Source organism: Pteronotus mesoamericanus, unplaced genomic scaffold (genome assembly GCF_021234165.1).
Source record: "Pteronotus mesoamericanus isolate MK-2021 breed Mesoamerican mustached bat unplaced genomic scaffold, CSHL_Meso_final contig_25, whole genome shotgun sequence".
NCBI lineage: Eukaryota > Metazoa > Chordata > Mammalia > Chiroptera > Mormoopidae > Pteronotus > Pteronotus mesoamericanus.
The window spans coordinates 38,639,560-38,661,838 of record NW_026555105.1 but is presented as its reverse complement, the minus strand read 5'-3'; the positions used below and the strand labels follow the sequence as shown (position 1 = coordinate 38,661,838).

The 22,279-nt window shown below is 43.8% G+C and overlaps 1 protein-coding gene across 1 annotated transcript in view; it reads right to left on the bottom strand.

The window, feature by feature from the left end:
• Positions 1-246: 246 nt before the first annotated feature.
• Positions 247-22,279, bottom strand: part of SLC24A3 (solute carrier family 24 member 3) — a 545,985-nt gene continuing 523,952 nt past the window's right edge. Inside the window, exons 16-17 of the mRNA XM_054574120.1 lie at positions 5,355-5,420; positions 247-2,122 (exon numbers count right to left, since the gene is read on the bottom strand). Of these exons, the coding sequence (XP_054430095.1) occupies positions 1,973-2,122; positions 5,355-5,420 (216 nt within the window). The 3' untranslated portion in view covers positions 247-1,972. The remainder of the gene's footprint in view (positions 2,123-5,354; positions 5,421-22,279) is intronic.

The following is a 22,279-nucleotide window of genomic DNA, read 5'->3' as shown; positions in this document are numbered from 1 at the left end:
CCAGCAGACTGTATACCAGTTTTCTACATAGCTGGTATGTAGAAAGCATACCAGCTTTCTAGGCGAGTCCACTCAGAAACAGAAGGGCAGATACCTGGCCTCTTGGTGACTGCAACCTTCTCCCTTTGTATATGTACTCTTCAGTGTCAAACAGATACTACTCCAGAATCCAAGGAGAAAGTAATGTGCACTGATCAAGGAAGGATACAGAACAGAGAAGTTTATTTTACACTATCTGTCCAAGAAAACAATTGCCATAAACCAGTGCAAAATGTGCAACAGAATCAATAAGTGTGTCTTAGCTCTGAGAGCCTAAATTGGTGATTTCCTCTCCCAGTGCTCCATTAGGCAGGTACCCCATTGGCTAATGCTCACCTTGTTCACACTCTTGACAGAGACATTCAACCAATTTGTAGCAGGTTATTTTTACAATTCATACCAGAATGTGTACAAGGGACGGGGAAAACCATACTGAATGAATTGTAAGTGATCAGTGCTTAAAGTAAATATAGGGGGAGCGCGGGCAAGAATCCACAGTTTCAATAAATACAAGTATAACAAGCATGGGTGGGTCTCAACTGGTGGAATTAGTCTGCATAATAATTCAGCATTATACAAAATCTAGCAGGGCTGTTGAGCTGTGATTGGCTACAATGTTCACAATAATTTATGCCCTTGAGCAAGTCTGCATTTAACACATTCTGTGGTTTCAAAGATGTCAGTTCTACTTTCTCCTTCCCTTGCCATCCTTCCAGGAGGGGACAGATTGAGCTGGGACAGCTCGGCCATGGCATCCTGGAGGAAGGACGCTGGCCCAAGAGCCAGCTGTCAGGGTCCAGTGTACTCAGTATCGAGTGGCAAATTGGGACTTTATTGACGATGTCTGTGCAAAGTGCGCTTCTCTCCATTTTCCAAGAAACCAGTGTCTGTAACTCCTGCACAGAAAGCAGTGGTGGCCTCTGAGTCACTCCCTGTCACCCCAAATGTCAAGCCATGAGAGCACATCTCAGGTACTCACAGGTTGAGAAGCTTCTGCTGCTGACTACCTGGCATGTCACAGATGGATGTTTAACCAGGGCCCCTCGACAAAGGCCTCATGAAGGCTAGAACTATTGCTTGAGAGACTAGAAAGAACCTGATGAGAAAGTGAAGGTCATAATGGACATGTGGGAAGCTGTCTTCTTTCTTGGAAAACCTTGCACCCCTTAGGTAACACTTACAGGACTCTGGGAGCATCCTTGAGTATGAAATGTCATATATCTGTTCCCAGTGGCCTCGCTCAGCTCTTCCTCTAATAAGCATTAGATCCACTCATGTTCCAACACACATGGGATTTGATCCCAAGACACAGCGGGCAACCTGTGGATCTCCTACTAACCCAGAGCCCAGTGGAAGAAGATGCAAGAGGAGCTCTCCATCTCTGGAAGGAAGGAGTCAAAGGGAGAGCACCTCCTCCCCTGCAAAGTAAAAGAACCCCCCAAACCCAATAATCTAGAAATCACCTCAAAACATAACAAAACCCCTAACACTCTCTATAATCAATGTACCCTCTCCTCATTAACTCTTTAACAGTCTCAGGTCATAAATTAGGTTAGTCTTTCATCCAATAACTTAAAAAAGGAGTAGGGATTGTAATAAGATTTGCCTGGCTTGGGCCAGTTAGCAGCCAGTTTTCTAGAATCTCAGTCACTGTTCAAAATGGAGCTTGAAAATTCAGGTGGATGGTGAAAGTCTTCATATGGAGGCGGCAGGAAGGGTTGGGCAAGAGGGGCTGGGTGGCAGGGAGAACACAAGGAGGTGGAAGAAGGAAGGGGCAGGGAGAGCCTGGGCCACCGAGGCAGGAGTGGAGGCCAGTGAACAGCGCGAGTGAGACGGAAGCCCCAGCTCTGGGGGCCCCTGTGACTCGGGGTGCGTTCGGGTCTTGTATTGCACAGAAACGAAGGAACTGAGCCTTGGCAGGTGGCTCGGTAGATCAGTGTTCCCCACACATGGGCAAGTTCACAAAAGTGAACACGTTGAACTCCGTCATGATGGAGAAGCACAGGAACACGCCATACAGGAAAAGGCACCCGCACCCGAGCTTCTTGTCCAACTGCCACTTGTTCAAGTGAACACCGAACACCTGTAACACACAGAGGATTCAGAGGGCAGCAGGCAGAGAGGGCCGGGTAGGGCACTGATGCTTTCTGGGCCCACAAAGTCCATTTGCACATTGCGGTATGTAAGAACATCAGAATCAAGAAGAGGTGAAGTCAGAACCTGCTGGTTGTGGGAAAGTCACTTTAAAAAGTCATGAGGATGGGAGTAACAAACAGTCATAGCAGCCCCCACTCCTCCCCTGGATTCCAACCCTCCACCTCTCTGTGCTGGCACCACCTGGGATGACACTTCACCCTCTTGTCCCAAGCAGACCCTGGCTCTCCCTGAGGACACCAACCCACAGGTGGTGGCTGCATCTCTTCAAGTCCCTGTGCCTGGACGCCAGGAGGTTGTTCCTCTTGCTCTTCATTGCTGCTTCCAAACCCTTTTCCTTTTCCCCTGAAAAGCCCTGGGCTTGGAACTAAAGTCTCCTGGCTGTCACACTCTACTCTCCTAGTTGTAGTCAACCCTGGGCACTCCTGGCATTCCTCAGAGCCCTGAGTTCCCGCTCACCGCCACTCCTGTTATTGGAACTCCTGTTGTCCTCAGTGACTTAACTATGCACCAAGAAGATCTTCCCAATACATTTCTCTGAGTTCTTGTCCTCCACCCGATCTTAACCCCTCACTCCCACACCACATCCTTGACCTGTGCTGCAACCATTAGCTACATGTAGCCATTGAGATTTAAATGTAAATCAAATAAAATTAGAAACTTAATTCCTCAGTTGCACTAGCCACATTTCAAGTGCTTAATATGCACAGGAGGCCAGTCGTTACTGTCCAGAACAGACAAAGGACATTGCCAGCATTGTGGAAAGTTGTATTGGGCAGCCCTGCAGTGTAGAGCTTCTCAAACATCCCACTTTCTGCCAGCGATCTCTTGTTTTCCCTGCTTGCTCCATTCTGGTACACCAACTCCCAGAATTCATTTGAACCACCACTGCTTAACTGCACTTCACACATCTTGCACCCCTTTGCCTCCTTACCCATCTAAGTTCCTCCACCAGCAATTGCTATAGGCACTCCTGGCAGCCACTGTCATTCTCTGTAGCTTTGTCGTCCCTGCTGGCTAAGCCATAGCCCTTTGGTTTAAGCTACACTTCCATCTACTCCAGGCTACTTCCTTGCAGCTGACTCAAGCTGGAGGAAAATGCCAGCCAGGCTGATGGGTCTCATTTTAAATTTAAGACCACAAACCTTAAGTGAGCCATAACACCTTATGGCAATAATCCCACATTTCCTAGTCTACCATTTCTCCCTTTCCTACATGGCTATTTCACCCTTTTCTCTCCTCGAACCCCCAACACTCCTTTCTCTACTCTCACTCTCAGCTCATGACCTTGATCCCATTTCACAGAGCTCCTACCACCACATCTACCTGCCCACCTTTTTTCCTGTTAATGAGGACCCACTGTCCATGGTCTGGTCCACAATGCTGTCCACAGCCCACTCCTCCTCATCAGCATGACATACCACCTCCTTTTGCTGCTTAAGAAAATGATTCCAGCAATTGCCTTTTATCTCCATCCTCCCACCCCATCCCTGGATTATTCCAAATAGCATACAAGAATGCTGCTTGTTTTGTCATCTATACTTTTTCTCGATTTCCGTTCTCTCCTTTCTTTACAGAAAGATAACTTGAAAAAAATGTAAATAGCAGCTGCTTCCAATTTTTTTTCCTTCCATTCTCCATCAACTTATTCTACTCAACCTCTGCCTCATTACTCTGCAAGCCACCTTGTCAAGAGCACCGATGACTATATTTCTAACCCTAATGGCCAATGCTCGGGACTCCTTTCCCCCTGCAGAGCTTTTCCTCTTACACTTCTGAATGCTCTTTCTTTGTTTCTTTTGGGGTTTTTGCCTCATCATCCTGACTCAGGTCTTGGGGCTCCTCTCTTTTCTGTCTATGCTCACTCCCTTGGTGAACTCACCCAACTGCATGGTATGAAACACCATCTACATCCTGGTGTCTCCAGCTTGGACGTTTTTCCTGAACTCAGACTTTCCAGTGGCTTTCTTGACCTCCTCCTTTGAATGTCAAATAGGCACTTCAGGCATCTGTTTGAAATTCTTCTTGTTCTCCAAACTTACTCAGTCTTTCAACAGCCTCATTGAGACAGCCCAGCTAGTGGTTAGCCAGATTTCCCTTAAATTTTGCAACTATGCACAGTGCAAGGAGAAGCATGGTGCTACGAGCACACGTTCTGTGAGACAGCTTGCCTCTCCATCATTTAGTTTCAACTTCTCTATTGTCATCAATACAATGGAACTGATATTAGTGACTACTTCACTGAGGTGTGGTGAGCTCCAAATGAAAAAGTGTATGCAAAACATTAAGCACAATATGTGGCTATTGTAAGTATCATAACCCTAAGTCATATGGCCTGAAGAACCTCTAAACTACAAAAGAATAAATTATATAGATTTTCACTTTTGTGTAAGGCAGTATTAACTTTAACATTTGACTCCCATCTTGATGTCATAAATTACCTCTCCAGCTTCCTGCCTGCACCTCTGAATTCCCATTCTCTATCATATGTATGTTAACATCCTAGGTATAATTCAGTAAATATTTCCTTGAAAGTTTCAGGAAAAAAACACCTGTTGTCTCAATGTTTAGTATGGATATTCAACAGCATACTTGTATGTTAGTGGATTTGTTATGTGGGTAAGTCCAAGTGTTGGTACAAATTTGTTTGAACCATATGTGTCAGTTGGGTTGAGATATTAAATTATACAAAGGGATATAATGGCCAAGATAGTAGAATGGCATAAAAGTAAATTGTCAATAGAATATATTCTTAGTTGCTGAGTATTGATCAAACCCATGGATTTATGAAGATGTTTAGTAAACTGGAATAGTCAATTAGTTGAAATCTACCTTTCTGTGACTAAATTTGCAGTGAAAGTGGGATCTCCTCTTTGTTTTTGATAAAATAATTTGTGGTTGACATGAGACAGAGCCATGCTTCTGAGAGGAGGCTGCCTCTTTTTCATAAGAGAGAGAGGCCCTTCTAGTAGGTTGCTGGGATCCACTTCTAGAAGAGACAGTTACAAAAGACACAGAACATCTGAAGGCCAATTGTCCTGATCCACCAGGAGGCCAAGCCCATCTGGTGTCCAGACAAACTCTGTAGCCAAAGAATCCCAGGGAGTCTGGAGGGGGGAGAACATGGAAGCTCGAAAGTGAAGAGAGAGCTGCAAACCTACCGTGACAAAGACAGAGGCCAGCAGCAGGCCCACGGAGTAGATCAGTCCTCTGCTGTTCAGCCGTATCTGTAACAAAAGGATCAAACAGAATTAGCATTCCAAAAAGTCATGTGTTTAGTGTGTGGCACTCAAGAATCTCTGAGTGAGTCCAAATCTCTCCTCTAGGAGGAAAAAAAAAGGTGGCTTCTGCAGCCATGCTATGCAGTTTGTAGCAGAAACGTGATCTTTCCTAAAACACCCAGTGTATGTCTTGGTCTGGTCTACTCTCAGCCCAGATTCATGCTTCCCTCCAGTAGTGGTGGCTGCTGCACTGCTCATGGCCTCTTGAATTCTCCATGTGTGTTGCCCAACTCTTGTTGCCCACAAGACTTCCCTGTGCATCTCACCTCCAGGGAGTTTCATAAGTTTCACAGCATGAGTGATAGAGCAATATTTTGAAAAATATTGCTAAAATTTTTATCTCTTTTGCATTAAAATGTCTGTGACCTTCACCCTAACTTGATACAAAGAGGTGGGTGAAGGTTGCAATCATGAGCAAGCAAAGAGGAAAGATTTAACATTCTGTTTCTGATATACATAAAAGGATTTTGTTTTGTTTATTTTTCACAATAATACAGTGGGGCTAACAGCCAAACTTTGAAGAGAAAGAAACAATTTTTGTATTTATTATAAAACAGCGCTGTCCAGTAGAACTTCCTGCAGTGATGGAAACATCCTACATCTGTACTGTCCCATGTAGTAGTCATTAGGAACATGTGGCTGTTCAGCACTTGAAAGGGGCTCATGCAACAGAATAACAAAAATTTTAAACTTATCTTTAATAAAATTAAATTTACATTTAAAGAGCTACATGTGATTAGCGGCTACAATACTGGGCAGAGCAAGTGGGGAATATTAAAGGGCCAAGCTGGCTGAAAAAGACCATAGTGTTTCTTCTGTGGTGTAGAGAGGATGCCCCTTTGCTTTGACCTAGGTCATGAGGCCATGGCCCTGAAAGTGGAGGCTTGCCTTAGAGCAGCTGTGCTCACAGGTGTTCTGTGGACCAGCAGCAGCAGCAGCATGACCTGGGGGCTGGTTAGCAATGCAGGCTCTCAGTCCCCACCTGATCTCCTATATCAGAAACTGTGAGGGTGGGGCCCATCAACTGTTTTAACAAACCCTCCAGGGGCTTAAGACCACTGACTTAGAGAAAGTATTGTACTAAAGCTAAATATGGTTCTGGGAGTGGGCCTTTGACATTCATTTTTCACCAGTTCTCTTGGAAAGTCTTCTGTGTATACAGGCTTGGAGACCACAACATTCTGCCCCGCCCGCCTCCCCCCCCCCCACCCCGGCCCCTCAATGTATACTGTAGTGCTGTGAGTCAAAGGCTCACCTGTGTTCACAGAAAGAAAAGTGAGGCACGTTGATCATTTACATCAGAGAACAAAGTGGTGATTATTAGGAGTGGTTTGGGGTCCTTCTGACATGGTCCAAGGTACTTCTCGCCCCTCTTTCACCAGTTCATTCCTGGAGTGTAGGTATGGGAATAAGTGGGTGTCTCTATAGGTGGGTGTGCCTGGTTCATCTTTTGGTAACAGGACACTGCATGCCCGAAACAGCGAACTCTTTTTGTGTGAACAGGGAGCATAACATCTCACTAAGCAATGTTCACTGGACTCTCTCCTTTGCTTGCACAATCAGTGTGAACTAACCATCTGCTCGGCCCCAATCACCAAATGCCTTCTTAAGAACTAAAGACTCAAATCTTAGCTCTTTGACACTAGAGCAATAGGTTGACCCAGTGAATTCAGTGTGGAAAAATGAGGAATCAGCCACCCCATCCAGCTAGTAGCTGAACTTCCTGCCGACGCTTAGCCTGTGCATAGTGTTTCCTTCTTTCATCAGTTTTGATGGAATAAAGAGGCTAATACCCATGAGTACATGAAAAATGCTCGTGCTGAAAGAGATTCTCTGCCCCCAGAGTATTCTGTCCCACTAACTCTGACAATTCCACACAAACCTTGGCCAGCGTCTAAGGGGAGAGAAAGGTTCCTCAGAGCAAGACGGCAGCCTCATGCAGAACGAGGAAGAGTCTGCTGGGGCTGTCCTAAGTCATGTGGTCCTTGGGTCCACACACTCAGAACACACACTCAGAAACCCTTTGGGTTCTTAATTTTAACACTGCATGGATTCTTCTAAGAATGGGGCCAGTGCACTCCCAGCCCATCTCAGGAGCTGGGAGTGCACTCCCAGGAGCTCCAGGGTCGAATCCTTGTTGGCAACAATGGGTGAGTAGAATGATTTCCTGCCCTTAAGAAATCAAGAGCCAGTGACAGCAAAGCTGCAAGCAGGAAAATTCTTTGGTGAAGCTTTTTCAAATGAGTCATGTTCAAGCATGGCTTTTAACCTTTACTTTTTCTACAGTCACATGATGTCTTAAAGAACAGTGCTGCTGAAATTCTAAACATGGCTCTAAAGAATAAATACAACAAACTTTTGTGTGGTTTCTGAGCACTTTTCACCTTTTCTCTGCAGCTTCCTTTAGTAAGGGGCTAGCACATGTGCCCAGGGTTGCATTTGTTTGTTATTCTTTTTTCTTTTTTTATCCTCACCTGAACACATTTTTTTTTCATTGTTTTTAGAGAGAGAGAAAGGGGAGGAGGGAAAGAGAGAGAAAGACTGTGAGAGAGAAACATTGATTAGTTGCCTCCTGTACACATACCGACTGGGGATCAAACCCGCAACCTTTTGGTGCACAGGATGACACTCCAACCTACTGAGTCATATCGACCAGGGCTTGTTTGTCATTCTTAATTAGGAACCTGGGCTCTTTAAGCCTGTATTGATTCCTTGCTATTTGAATCCCATACTTCCACATGGAGGCGACAGTCAGGAATTAGTGTTCTTTTAGTTGCCTCTGGTCCAACGTGAAAGCCTCCCAGCCACTGGTAGCCATGGTGGTTTGGCACAAGAGTTGGCAAACTATAACCCATGGGCCAAATCTGGCCCACTGCCTGTTTTTGTAAATAAAATTTTATTGGCACTGAGCTCACTCATTAATATATTGTCACAGCTGCTTTCATGCTACAATAGCAGAGCTGAGTAGTTGGACAGAGACTGTATGGCCCATGGCCCACAACGCTTAAAACATTTCCTCTCTGTCCCTTTCCAGAAGAAGTCTGCCAACGCCTGGTTTAGGGCATAGGCTCAGTCCCAGCCTCCTGGTCTCTGAATCCCTGTTCAGTAACTCGCTTGCTGTATAGTCATGGACAAGTAAGGACTTGACTTCCCCAAGCCTCAGATTTCTGATGTGTAAAATGGAGATAATACATTTCATACTTTATAGGGTGGTTGTGAGGATTAACTGAATTAATCCAGGTTAAACTTGAGCAGGATCTGGTGGAGAATAAATTCTCGGTAAATGTGGGCCGTTACTCTCCACCCCATCTGGAACTGCATATGTCCACTTCCCTGTCACCCCTGGCTGCTCCTTTATGTAGATGACAAACACGGAGAGTGGGGACCATGTCTGACTTTATCCTACACCTGGCACAGGGCTGAGCACAGACCATGTGCTTAATATGTCACTGGTAAGTGAATAATGAGTACTCTTGTGGTAGCATTTTGAATGTGGTTTACAAAAGGGCCATTGTTTCTGTGGGGCAGGGTGGACTGGTCAGAGAGAGGATGGCAGCAGAGAGACCTTGGATGCCACTCTTGGATGATGTTCCAGAAGCAATGTGACCACTGCTCAATATTCGCTGTCACCTGTCCCAATGTTTTATGAGCATGTACAGCTTGTTTTTACTCAGCATTTTATTATGAAAGTTTTCAATCATTCAGTAAAGTTGAAAGATACTATCTTAATTTTATTTTTCTAATTTTGTTTGACTGTTCTTATTATTAATTTTAAATATTTTTTATAGTTATTCTATTACAGTTGTCCTAATTTTTCCCTCTTTGCCCTCCACTGCCCATCCCACCCCCTGCTTCCACAGTCAGTTCTCACACTGTTGTCCATATCCATGGGTCATTCTGAAAGATATCTTCTTATTTTTAATGAACTGCAATGTAAGCTGCAGATACTAGTACACTTCGTTCCTAAACACTTCATTCGGCATCTGTTAGGTGTTAAATAGGGTTCATTTGTAGTTCATGGGTATTTTACTTTTAGATACAATTTCCATATGGTGAAATTCACAAATCATAATTTCACCATTCAGTGTGTTATGAGAAACACATACACCCATGTAACACAAACTGCAGCCGTGACTTATAGTGCTTCCATTCCCCCCAGAAAGTTCTCTTGTCCTCTCTATCTTGTCCAGGGACAATCACTGCTCTAAGTATCTCTGCCATAGGTTGGTTTAGTCTGCCTTAGAAACTTCATATAAATAGAATCCTAGACTGTACACTCTTTAATTTTAGAATTCTCTTAAAGAGTCTGTCATGTTTTTCATTGTATCAACAGCTCATTCCTTATACAGCATACCAGTTTGTTTAATTATTCTCCTGTTGATGGACATCTGGGCTGCTTTCAGCTTTGGACTATCAGCACGTATTGATTTTATAAGTCACAAGCAAAATGAAAAGAGACCTACAATAGCTCCTTCTCACCAGTAGGAGAACTATTAATGCAGAGAATAAACACAGCTAGGGACTCTGCTGAGACCTCAGAGGCTCACTCTCACACCCTAGCATCCTGTCTGTAGGAGGGTACCCAGAGCTTCTCTAAACTGCAGTTCACCTTTCCCACCTCGGCATGCTTCCATCTCCCTTTTGGCACCTTCTGTCTAGTCAGATAGGACACTCACCTCTTTTCCACTTCTACTCTGCCCATCTCTCCCAAAGTCCTTTCACCTCTTTTAAGTTTGATAGGACTTTGCCGGCCCTATCCCTCATCTGAAGCTGATCTTGGTCACATTCTTTGCCTGTGTCACCTTTTTACTTCCCTAGCTAGTTCTAATGCAGAGGGCAGATACCTGGGCCCTAAGTCTTTCCTCATGCCACGTAGCACCTAACTTCCCCACTGGCCCCACACATCAGGTTTAAATGAACATTTGCAGGTGATGCTGGGCATGCGTGTATGTGTGTACACCTGTGTGTGCTCACCTTGGAGGCAGTGAGGCTGGGTGGCAAGGGGGAAGAGCAGAAGTGGATGGGTTGACTGACTATGGTGAGTGGTGACTTTAAGCTGATCTTTTCAAGCAACAAAGTGAGAGGGAACCAAAAACATTTTTAATTGAGGCATAATTTGCATACAGTAAAATGTACAGATTTTTATCCATCAAGTATATATTGGATAAATTTTGACAAATGCATGTAGCCATATAATCCACATCTCAATGAGAATATAAAACATTTCCATTACCCAATAACTTTCCTTGAGGGCAGCAAATCTAACTCAACCCCCTCAAAAACTAGTTTGTTGGGTGTCCAAGGCCAGACAATATCTCTGGATTACCTTTGGAAAAGACTCTGAGCTCCAACCATTCACAGTGTTGTTCTAAACAATTGTTTCCTTGCTTCCTGCCTCACGAGGCAAAGCCCATCAAGCACAAATGCAGAAAATCTCCATGGCAATGCCCTTCTGAGAGCATACAAGGTGTAACTGGATTGTTCGACCGACAACATTTAATGGTGTTTTTATTTCTTGCCTTCAAAAATATGTATTTTCGTTCTACGATTCCCTCTTGGCAGGTGTTGCAGAGGAACAGAAGGCTGGCTGCTTCCAAAATCAACATGAATTTAGCCTACATATGTATATGTATGTATATTTTTCATAGGATACATAGAGATCCAATCATACTTAGTTTCATGTATGTATGTGGTTTATAAACCTGAATCCTACACTGTTTGGGGAACTAAAACTCCCAGCATCAAAGATTTTGATTTCCCACATTATAGTTTAAAATCTTTCTATGGTTTGAGGTTTGTTCTACTCAACCAGTGAATTCTTTTAAGAAAAACAGGAAGCCCTTGGATTTTTGCTAATTTATTTATAACTTGGAACACATGTTGTATGTCACTTTGCATTTTCAGATATTGGTAATTTGAACATTTGTGTGGGTGTAGGTACCAGATGGATGTGTCTAGCCTTGACTTAACATTGCAAATTACCACTGGGTGGGGATTTCTTTCCTTGAACAATTAAATGAGGTAAGAAAGTGATAAAGCCTACAGAAAAAAGCAGTTTAATGGCAGTTGGTGCCCAGATCCTCTCCTTTCCAGAGTGCTCTCAAGAAACACTGGTTGTGTGAATGAAAGGGGTCACTTAGTAGCTCCCACAAGCTCAGGGGCCACATGGCAGGCCTGAAAAGCCCAGTGACTGAAAGTAACCACACACAATGGTCTGATCATAAATTCCTAACTGAGCATGACATGACTGGTAGTCACATCCCAGGCCTAGGGCTTCCTTAGCAAAGGTCAGTCTTTACGTTAAGTGAGCCCTGACCATTGTTCTTAGGTATCTAGGATAATACACCTTTAAAAATGTCAGAGTAATATAATTGTCTTTTCCAGACCCCTTAAAGGCACAACTACAGGCACCAGAGCACAAGATCACCAGAGCAGGAGACCCTAGAACCCATCATGGTTATCTTGTTCCCCACAGACAATCTCTATGTGCTATAAATGTTAACTATTTTGTATCCACCAATGTAAAGGAAGTATGTGTCTCTACATTTTACTTTTTATCCAATCCTAGAGGTTTCTCTGCTTTGCTTTCTTCTGCCTCTTTAATCTACCATCAATGGATTTCATATACTTTCCTTATGTTTTCTCCTTTGGTTTTAAATGTATAAAATGAGCTGCAAAACCACCATTCTCAGGAGCATTTTCTCAGTCCATTGGGATCTTGCTTCTTGGCATGTCCTCAAAATTTTGACTCAAATAAATTCTTAAAATTTTTCTATAGGTTTGGACCTTTCATCCATAGTTGTACTGAATTCTAGTGGCAACTCTGTGAGGAAAGTAGGGTAGGTTTTGTCTTCCCATGTAAAGGGGAGACAACTGAGGCTCAGAGAAGTTAACCATTTAGCCAAGGTAAGATTCTGGTCACAACTCCAACGCGCGCACGCGCGCGTTTGTGTGTGTGTGTGTGTGTGTGTGTGTGTGTGTGTGTGTGTGTGCGCGCGCGCGCGTGCGTCTATTTTCCCCATACCTCCAAGCAATTCTGTAACACCAGGTGGGCGTTCTATAATTTAACTCAATTTCTACACTATTTGCCTGCGGATAGTGTGAGACCCTGATAGAAGAACTCAAGAGTTAAAGATTTTAGCCTTTGCTATAGTTGATAGGCTTAAGTGATTAATGCTCCTGGAAAGCTGTTATTCCAGGACCTGGAATGCATGACCATGTGACTTTAGGAAGTCAACAAGCAATTCAACCTTTGCATCCCAGGGGGTCTGCAAGCAATGGGATGGTATCTGAGTCATGTGTTCTAGGGAAGGAATTCCCATGATGCAGACAAAGAATTGTTGATCAACAGATGAAGTGCTAGGAAAATCATCCCTGGACTTCAACTTCATCCAATGAATCTTTTTTCCAAATCCTTAACCTACCCTCTTCTCTTTATTAAAAAACCTGCTTGAAATGAGATGTTAAGACAATTTTTGAGGGTACATAACCTGTTGTCTTCTCGGATCGCTGGCAAGCTGAATAAAATACCCATAAAGATTCAATCTTTGTCTCTACTTGTTGCTTCTGGGAGCGAAAGGCAGCATGAACGCTGACTTTTCCAGTTTTAGTCCCATTGGTCAGTCCTACAGGACTGTCCCTGAGCCCCACTCCCCACCTCTCACTTTAATGCCAACTGTAAGTCTGTAATGGGGCACAGCCAGGGCCCCCCACAAAGGGTATTTTGTAACGGGGTCCAGAGATTGGGGTGTCCAAGAAAAATATATTCTCCCCACCCCCAGGGCAGGCCGCCATGGGGGATGGGAGCCTTGAGCAGGGCCATTGAGAAGTCAGTTTGCATGTCAATAACAGGATTATTTTGCTATCACCATAGCTAATCAGGAAGGTTTAAAAGAATACAGAATGTAGCGGAGAGAAAAGAGAGGTGAGACAGGGTCCTGCAGGAGAGAGAAAGGGACACAGACTCTGGGGAACAGTGTGTGAAGACCACGTGGGAAGAAAGGGGAGAAAGGACTCTTGCTAGTGGGCCATGAGAAGGTGCCACAAGGTTACAGATTAAGAGCTGGAGATCCCGGCGATGCAGTAGATGGTGCTGAGACCTGTGAGAGGCCTGCCTAGCCGAGCCCCGGACTTCTGTTCTTTTTCTTCTGAAGGACGGTACCCCTGACTGGTCTTGATAAGGGCAAGATGACTTGGGAGGAGCAGCCTAGCCAGAGACCCCTCCCAGGTTAACTGTTAATCATTGCTTATCTGTTCCTGTAGCCCGTTTTCACATCCCTTCCCCCGCCTGGGTAGCACATCAATCTCATCAATCTCCCACCTGAATGCTAATCCCTTCCCCCACCTGGGAAGCCCATCCGTTTCCTGCCGGAATGCTAGGGCTTATAAACCCCTATCTAACCCCGATTCGGGGCTCAGAATTTGGAGACTGCCTCCTCTGAGCCCGCGCGTGTGAATAAAGGCTTACTCCGTTCCCTGAATCGTGTCTTGAGTCTGGCTTTCCGTAACAGTCTGACTGGCCTAACTGGGCAAAGTGGGGAAAGGCAGGATGGTGTGTGTGCTGGTGGTTGTTTTGAAGGGATTTTGAGGTTTAAGGATGACATTTAGCCATTAATCAAACCTGTATAACTTTTGAATAAATAGTTCCGTTTCCTTTTCACCAAACTCTGCCATTCAGAGCCATAATTCCAAGGGCAGAGGGCACTCCAGATTGTCACCTGAGCTTCCTTGAGTTGGATTAATTTCCTAGGGTGGCTCATAGAACTCAGAGAAACATTTTAATTACTACAACTCCACTTTATTATAAAGGATTTAACTCAGGAACAGCCAGATGGAAGAGATGCATAGGGCAAAGTATGGGGAAAGGGGGAGGAGCTTCCATGCTCTGAGCAAGTCATTTTTCCTGAATCTCCACTGTTCAACAATCTGGAAGCTCTCTGAGCCTTGTCCTTTGAGTTTTTATGGAGAGTTCATTATATAGGTGTGATTATGAAATCATTGGCTATTGGGATTGATTCAAACTCCAGCCTCTCCCCTCCCTCGAGGTTTGGGTGGGACTGAAAGTTCCAACCCTCTAATCACAGGGTCTGCTCTCTGGGCAACCTGCCCTCATCCTCAGGTGAGGTCTAAATATCACCTTATTAACATAACAAAAGGTGCCTTTATAGCTCTCATTACTTAGGAAATTCCAAGGGTTTTAGGAGCTCTACGCTAGAAACTGTGATGAAGACCAAATACATATTTCTTATGATAAATCACAATACCAAACAGGGTCAGGAAGCTAGTAAGACATCAAGTCTATACACTTAGTCTTGGGTTTTGGACTGTAAATTCCAGTCTCTCCTTTGCACCCTGCAGGGCACAAGGAAAAGGTCAGCATCTCCTTAACCCCTTAGGAACCCTCAAAAGTGGCATCTGGATCTTTTCAGTAGCAGATGCTCTCAGGACTCCATCTGTACCCTACCCCTTACTATTTTGGTGAGGTCAACTGCTTCCTACAAGCCATTGCCAGCATCTGTGAGTGAGGGCTTTTTCCTGAATCATGTAAGTGCCAAGCTGCCCTCCATCAATGATTCTCTGGGGTGGGTGTATAAACACCTCAGCTCTCTTGCCCCTCAGATGGAATTATTCTGGGACAGGGGTTGCATCATTTCTCAGGGCTCCCCCAGGATTCAGCCCCAGTTGCCCAGTGCAGTATGGGCTTTGCTAACATGCCTGCCCCTTGACTACCTTCTCTTCCCCCCTTACCTCCTCGCTCCTCTAGGACTTTCCTGCCTCTCCCGAATAAACCCACACTCTGAATCCTAGTCTCAAGATTGAGTGGTTTCTGGCGTAGCTAAACTTTGACAGACAGTGAGATGAATCAGTTTCAGGTGTTGGAGACTTACGGTGAGCCCTTCCACAAGGGACCCATGAAGATCCTGCCTTCCCCTAAGTATCACCTTGTTTTCCTAACACAGGACCTGAAATCCAATGGTCAAGATTCACCTTAAAGGTATTAGGTGGTGTCACTTAGCTCCCAGGAGCTCTGTTAAAACAACGTCAAGAAGAATCATTTATTAAGATGTCACCCAACTATCTCCAAGTTACCTGTCCAGATCCTGTGGGGATACTGTAGACTGACACTTGCAGTGGCATTCTGGTCTTCTGCTGATTTCCACGGTGTCAATACTATCCCCACAGTCAACTGCAAGCTATCAACATGGGCTCACTGAAGGTGGGGTTAGGAATAGCTGCACAATCTTTTCTCTTGAGCCTTGTTCAAACTGGCTCCAGCACCTCCTTCTTCCTGGGGGTTGGTGCAGGTGTTTACAGAAGAAAGAAAACAACTGGCCCTGGCAGTTGGGGCAATGTCCAGGTATTAGGAACCTGATTTGGGAATGCTTGCTAAAAATGTGAGAAGGAAAGATGTGGAAGGCATCAAGAATGATTGAGTCATTCTACAGAGGCCCTCTGCTGGGTGCAAGGGAGCACTGGTTGAGTAAGATCCAGGTCCTTCCCTCATGCCCTCAGTGAGAGAGTTTAGGCAGACATGCACATCAGAGATGACAGATCCATGTGATTCTAAAAGTAGTAAATTTGGCTGGGGGTAGACTTCTTAGAAAAGGCGATTGTTGGACTGTCAGAACTGGCCTCAGATGAAGAATGTTGGAAAAAGCCCTGATATATGTGGCTACACCATTCTGGGTTTTTTTGTTGTTGTTTTAATCCTCAACCAGGGACAGTTTTTCACTGCTTTGAGAGAGAGAGAGCAGGAGGAGAGAGAGAGAGACATCGATGTGAGAGAGAAACATCAATTGGTTGCCTTCTTGCATGGGCCCTGACTAGGGATCAAATTCCACAACCTAGGTATGTGCCCTGACCAAGAATCAAACCTGTGATCTTTTGGACTGTGGGATGACACTCCAATCAACTGAGCCTCACCAGTCAGAGCTGCACCACCCTTCTTGAAACATTCTCCTGAACCCAGTTTCTCCCCATTCTCCCCCTTTCTGGCTGACCCTTCCTCAGTCTCTACCACTGTGTTTTTTCCCTACCTGACATCAAGATATGGTTCTGGGCTTTCTTCTCTATCTATATTTATTTCTTTCATGAGCTTTATGCTGTAAAAAAACATATAATGCTATTACTCCCAAGTTCATACCTACAGCCCATACCTCAACTTTGAACTTCAAACACATTTATTCCACTGCCTACTTGCTCTCTCCACTTGGATGATCCTCAGACATGTGAAACTTAATCTGTTCTAAGTGGAACCCTTGACATTTCCTCTTAAGTATGTTCTCTACCTTCATGATGACTTCCTCACTTCCATAAATGGCACCATAATACACTTAGTTACTCAGGCAAAGAACTAGAAGTTACCTTTGGTTTTTTTACTTTATATTTTCCCTTCTATACAGACATCAGAAAATCTCATTGATTTTTCCTTAAAAATATCCTTTTCTCCCCATCTATTCTCTTATCAGTTTAGCCCATGTCACTAGCATCTCTTGTCACCAGCTCTCGGTGTGTCTCCTTTCTTCCTTGCCTTCTAATGCATTTATTAATCTGATCATAAAATGTAAAGTGAATCATGCCATTACTTTTCTAAACTCCTCAAAGTCAGTTAGAAAACAATCCAAACTTCTTATAATGGCCAAGAAAATCTTGGATGACCAGGTCCTTGTCTTGCCCCACCTCACTTCCCCATTAGCAGATGTCCAGGGGCTTATGTTAAATCCATCCCCAGATCCTGCTGCTTCTTTTTCTGAAGTCTCTTGCTTCACCTTCCACCATTCTCCAGCTTTACTACTACTGCCAAGGCAGAGTGAATTGCTGGTCTCAATTCCCTTTCCCTATATTAGAGTTACAGTGCCTTAAAAACTGATTGTGTTGCTTGCTGTCTGTCTTGTTGGGCTCCAGTCCCTTCTCCATGTAGGAATCAGAATTTTCTTTCTTAAAGGCACATACAGGGAAAGACAAAATTTCCTCTCTAATAGCCTTCATTCTTTCCACTGTCATGGCTCACAGTGTCCTTTGCCACATAGCTGCTCTCTCTGGTTTTGTTTCTGCCACTTCCCACTGCCCACACCTTACTCCCAGCCACAGGAGCTACCCTTGGTGTATGAAGCTTTCTCATATGTTGGCCTTCTATAGGCTGTTCCTTCTGCTTGGAAAAAATCCTCTCACTTTCAATACCTGCTTAGCTCTGAAAATGAGCTATTCAGATACATGACTTTCTCTCAAGTATTCCAGGTCCCCTAACCCCTGTCATAAAATGCCACACACTGCCACGATTCCCGATTCCTGCACCAGCCCTTGGGAGAACATACCATACTTTGCTCTGGATTTCTTGCATAACTCTGTCTTCTTCCAGGGACTGTAGTTCCATGGGCACAGAAAGTTGTCTGTCCTGCTCACAGCAGCTTCCCCAGAAACTGTTACAGCTTAGCACATAGTAAGCATTCGATTAATGTTTAATCAGAGAAAGAATGAACTGGGTAGAAAGTCTGGTGTGAGGATGTTTCTGGTCACATTTTTTTTTTTTTTTTTACCTCTGTGGATTCTTGAGTCAGGTAGTCTTTCACTTGGAAACAAACAAACAAACAAACAAACAAAAGACTCTTTTCCTCCCTCTTACTTATAGGATTTCTTTTGCATTTTTAAACTGGAGCTCAGAAGCCTGAGTTTTGTTCTGGCTTCCTGGGGTTTGCCTGGTGACTTTCCTAGTTCTGTTGAGCATGTGGGACAGAAGCTCATTGCCAAAAGAGGGCAAAAGGTGCTCATTTTCCAAACTTTGACTCTTAGAAATACTTTTTTAATTTCATGCACTTAAATAGCTAGCTGGCTTCTGAGAATGCCACAAGTGTGAAGAAATGTCAAAATCTGTAATACTGCTTTCATTCCTTGCTTTCAAATGCATAAAACAGCTGTCTCGATGGTAATTATCCAATAATTATGACTTGGAACTCCCATCTAGTCCAGATGGAAAAATTGTTTCAGAATTGTCAGCAGGTCCCTTGCAAGGGCAGGAGAGGCCCCTAAACCCACATAGAAGTCTGCTCAGTTCTGATGTCATAGATGCAGACAGCTGTCATGGGGTTACAGCGGTGGTAATGGAAGGTGGCCCCTGAGTGAACTTTTGGAAATGAAGCCTCTCTCCTGGGAAAAGCTGTAGGTGGAGAAGAGGGAAGGCAAAAATGCTTATGGCAAACAAGCCCCTAAGTTTGCTTTTCCATGAACCTGGTACTATTTTTCCAAGTAACTCTGCATTTTGGCATGATGTTATACAATGATGCTCCCAGATGTGGCTGGGCGTGGGTGGCTAGCATTGGAGGCCCTGATGAGAGCCAGGGAGGGACCCAGGGGCTGTATAAACAGGTAATCCTCATGGAAGAATCCAGAATGTCCCTCCAACCTTCAGGCAGAAACCCATTGTAGACTTACCACATACCATGGCCAAGAGCAGTGCAGATTTTAAGCTGCTACAGAGCCTGTGGGGATTTTTAGAACAGGAGTCAGGATCAGGAGGCCTCTCCTCTTCCAGATACTTCTTTCTTTACATGAAGTTGAAGAGCTCACTTTAGCCTTAATAAATACACCCTGTCCTTTCTTCTAGCAAAGATTCAAACTCAGGGATGGCTCTGCTGCAGTGATGGACCTCTTGCACAATGGCCATTGTGGCATGATTTCCTTTTAGTCTCTGGGGTTTGGGGAGAGAAACAAATCTCACTGCCTTCTCTCTGCCTCTTTCTAACTATGTAGTTTGACTTTTCTAGGCTGTGGCTTCCTGATCTGCACAAGGGGATTTATAACAGCATAGCACGTAGAGTGCAACCTGTGACCCCTGCCCACTTTACTCAGCCCACATCACCCCTGTATTTGTGCCACCTTGGCCTTCCTTCTATTCTCAGATACAGCCCACCTCAGTGTCTTTGCACCTGCAGTCTCCTCCACACACCCAAATCTTTTTTTTGTCATCCACCTCTTGACACAGAACCTATACCTCCTTTTCCAATGAATCTAGAGTGATATGTGCTCCCTGCTGTCTATCACATCACCCATCTCATGGGTCTCAATAGGATTTTGTTCTCCAAATTTAGTGCACTTATGTGTTTGTCACTCATAGGTTGTCTGTTTTCCTTAGCTTATGCACCTTGTAGAAGGGAAGGTCTAGTCTATCTTGTTTGTTCTGTATTCCCAGTGCCTCACCAAGTTCTTGGCACACAGTAGGTGCATTATAACCACCGACTGAAGAGATAAGCCTTGCCCAATTTAGCTACTGTCAGGGTTAGATGATACCATGTGTGCATGGTGTCTCTAGAGTGCCTGGCACATAGTAGGTACTCAGTGAATGCTAAGCTCTTCTTATTGCTGTTTTGTTTGTACCCTGCTCTCTTCTCAGGTCAGCTTATTCCTACATTCTGCTGTGCTCACACACCTTCCTCCCCAGCTGAGGTGATGTTGATGGGAAACTTAAGATTGATCTATCCATCCAGCCAGCCATGTGGCCAGTCAGCCAGTCAGCAAATATTTGTTTGTGCGATTTTAAGTTCCAGGCACTGCGCTGGGCACAAAGGAAATGATGCATAAAACTGACATAGTTCCTGCTCTCAGGGAAATCGCCTCTGTGGGGGAGACTCAGACAAAGAGACAAAGGAAAGCTTTGATGGGAGCTGCTGAAAACAAAGGAGTGACACTTGACCCAAGCTTGCGAGAATACAGTTGACATCTAAGCTGACACTTGAAGAATGAGCTGGAGAGACAATGAAAGCCCCTGGTAGGAGCCCCTTTACCCCTGTGTGAAGCGGTCTTGTTCCAAGGGCCATGTTCTGGGACACCTGACTTTTAGGAGAACTAAAAGATACATATTGGTTGGGCCAAATACTGGGCAACTAGTTTGCTCTAACATTACTAGGCAAAGAAGTTGTCTGTAGAAATAAAGTTTTCCAGATAATTGAAGTCCACCTCTTTCCATGCCAGCACCTTAATTATTTTTGATGAGAATATTTCATTCCTAACTTTCTCTTGCTGACTCAGAATCACAATGATTATATTTTAATTAAAGTTCTGTATTCTAGAATCCTGCATTCCAAAATAGTGATTATCTTCACTGTCAGGAAAACTAAACTTTAGTTTTTAATCAGAACTAAAAAGGAAATGGGCAAGAAGCAATTCCTAAGTTGTGAATATTACTGAAAAACAAGTTAACTAGAACATTTTTGTTAGAATTTTTAAAGTTCAAGATGAGATCTTTTCAATAAATAAAACTGGATATCCACATGCAAAAGAATAAAGTTAGACCCCCTACTTCACACTATATACAAAATGAATCTCCTTGATTTCCCTGGTGTTCATGAACTGCTTGATTATATTAATGAATTTCTGCTTTCAAAAGAGAGGACTCCACTGGATGTCTGCATCTCTGGAATAAAGTTAAGATCTCTCTGGCACTGGTTACAGAAATAGCAGCATTTGGATGATAATGCAATGCGACACACCTTTTTCTAGTCTTCCCAACCAAAAGTCTCTCCCAAGAGCACTCTCCCATATGCCATTGCTTTGATTATAAACCAGATATGGCCACCTTTCCTTCTGTATTTTCCCTTCCCTTCAACAATAAAAGCTATCTTCAACCACAGGATTAGGTATACTCCTTTTACAATTCCTGCACAATGACCAGCATGACCCAATTATGTTGTCTTCAGGTGAAAAACATAAATTTAAGTCAAAGATCTAATAGGGCCTGATTTTTGTCTTCATGATGTCATCCTGTCACTAGAGTTTGAGACCTGAAGTGGCATGTTTTCATGGCTTTGCGAGTTACTGATATGAGAATTTTGTTTAAATTTCCATTCTCTGAAGAGTGTTGGGAGGATGTCAGAGGGAAGAAAAGGAAGGCAGGCCATTTGGGTATTATTTCTTTCAGACAATGTGCCTAGTTGAGTCAGAATTACTGGCTTGATATCCTCGTTCAGTCAGGAAGTTTTCAAAGCTGATTAGAGAAACTGGTTTACTTCCAGGGTGAGTTCTGAGTTTTGTTTTTGGGAGTTTTTAATTTCACCTTCTATGATTGTACCCTGTAATCCCAGCAAAGAAAAAAAAAACCATAATAGATCTTAGGGACATTGAAAAGATTTGCATTCCCTGTTCCTACCTGTCCATCCTTCCCTGGAGAGAGTTGATGTGGTAAAAATGTATTATTCATAGATTGATTTTCCAGGTTAGAATGTAGTTTCTTATATTTTTGCTGCCTTCTTTTTGTATACCAGGGAAGACAAAAAGTAGTTGAAATTCCCATAGGTCTGAATTTTACTGCTTCATACCTTTGATAAGAGGTAAGTTGGAAGGTGAAAGAGACAGAGGAATAAGCCAGGTGGGTTGTTAATGAACTCAATAGATCCATACCCAGTGCTCTGAGCTGATCTGGAGTGCCAATGAAAATGGGCTATACAGATGAATCAGGAAATGAAATGAGAGACACAACATTGCATTTAGAAGAGACAGAGCACTTAGAGGAAAGAATGAGACAACAGAGATCAACTATGGCCTCTGATGAAAACTCTCAGCCAACAGGTAACTTCTCATGAATTTAAAACATGTGGCCTTTCTGTATGGATTTAAATTTCATGTGTCAGGGCTCAGGGTATGGTGCCTCAAGATAATCTACAATGGAATATTGATTATTTTGAACTACAGTTACTTAAGAATTGGCCTGTATAAGCAGAAAAGCCCAACCCTGTGTTCCCGTAAAGTCAGGAGGTAAATCTCCCATGTGATAGGTGCCCTCCCTGCTCCTGAGGGCTAAGAGATAATTTTACCAT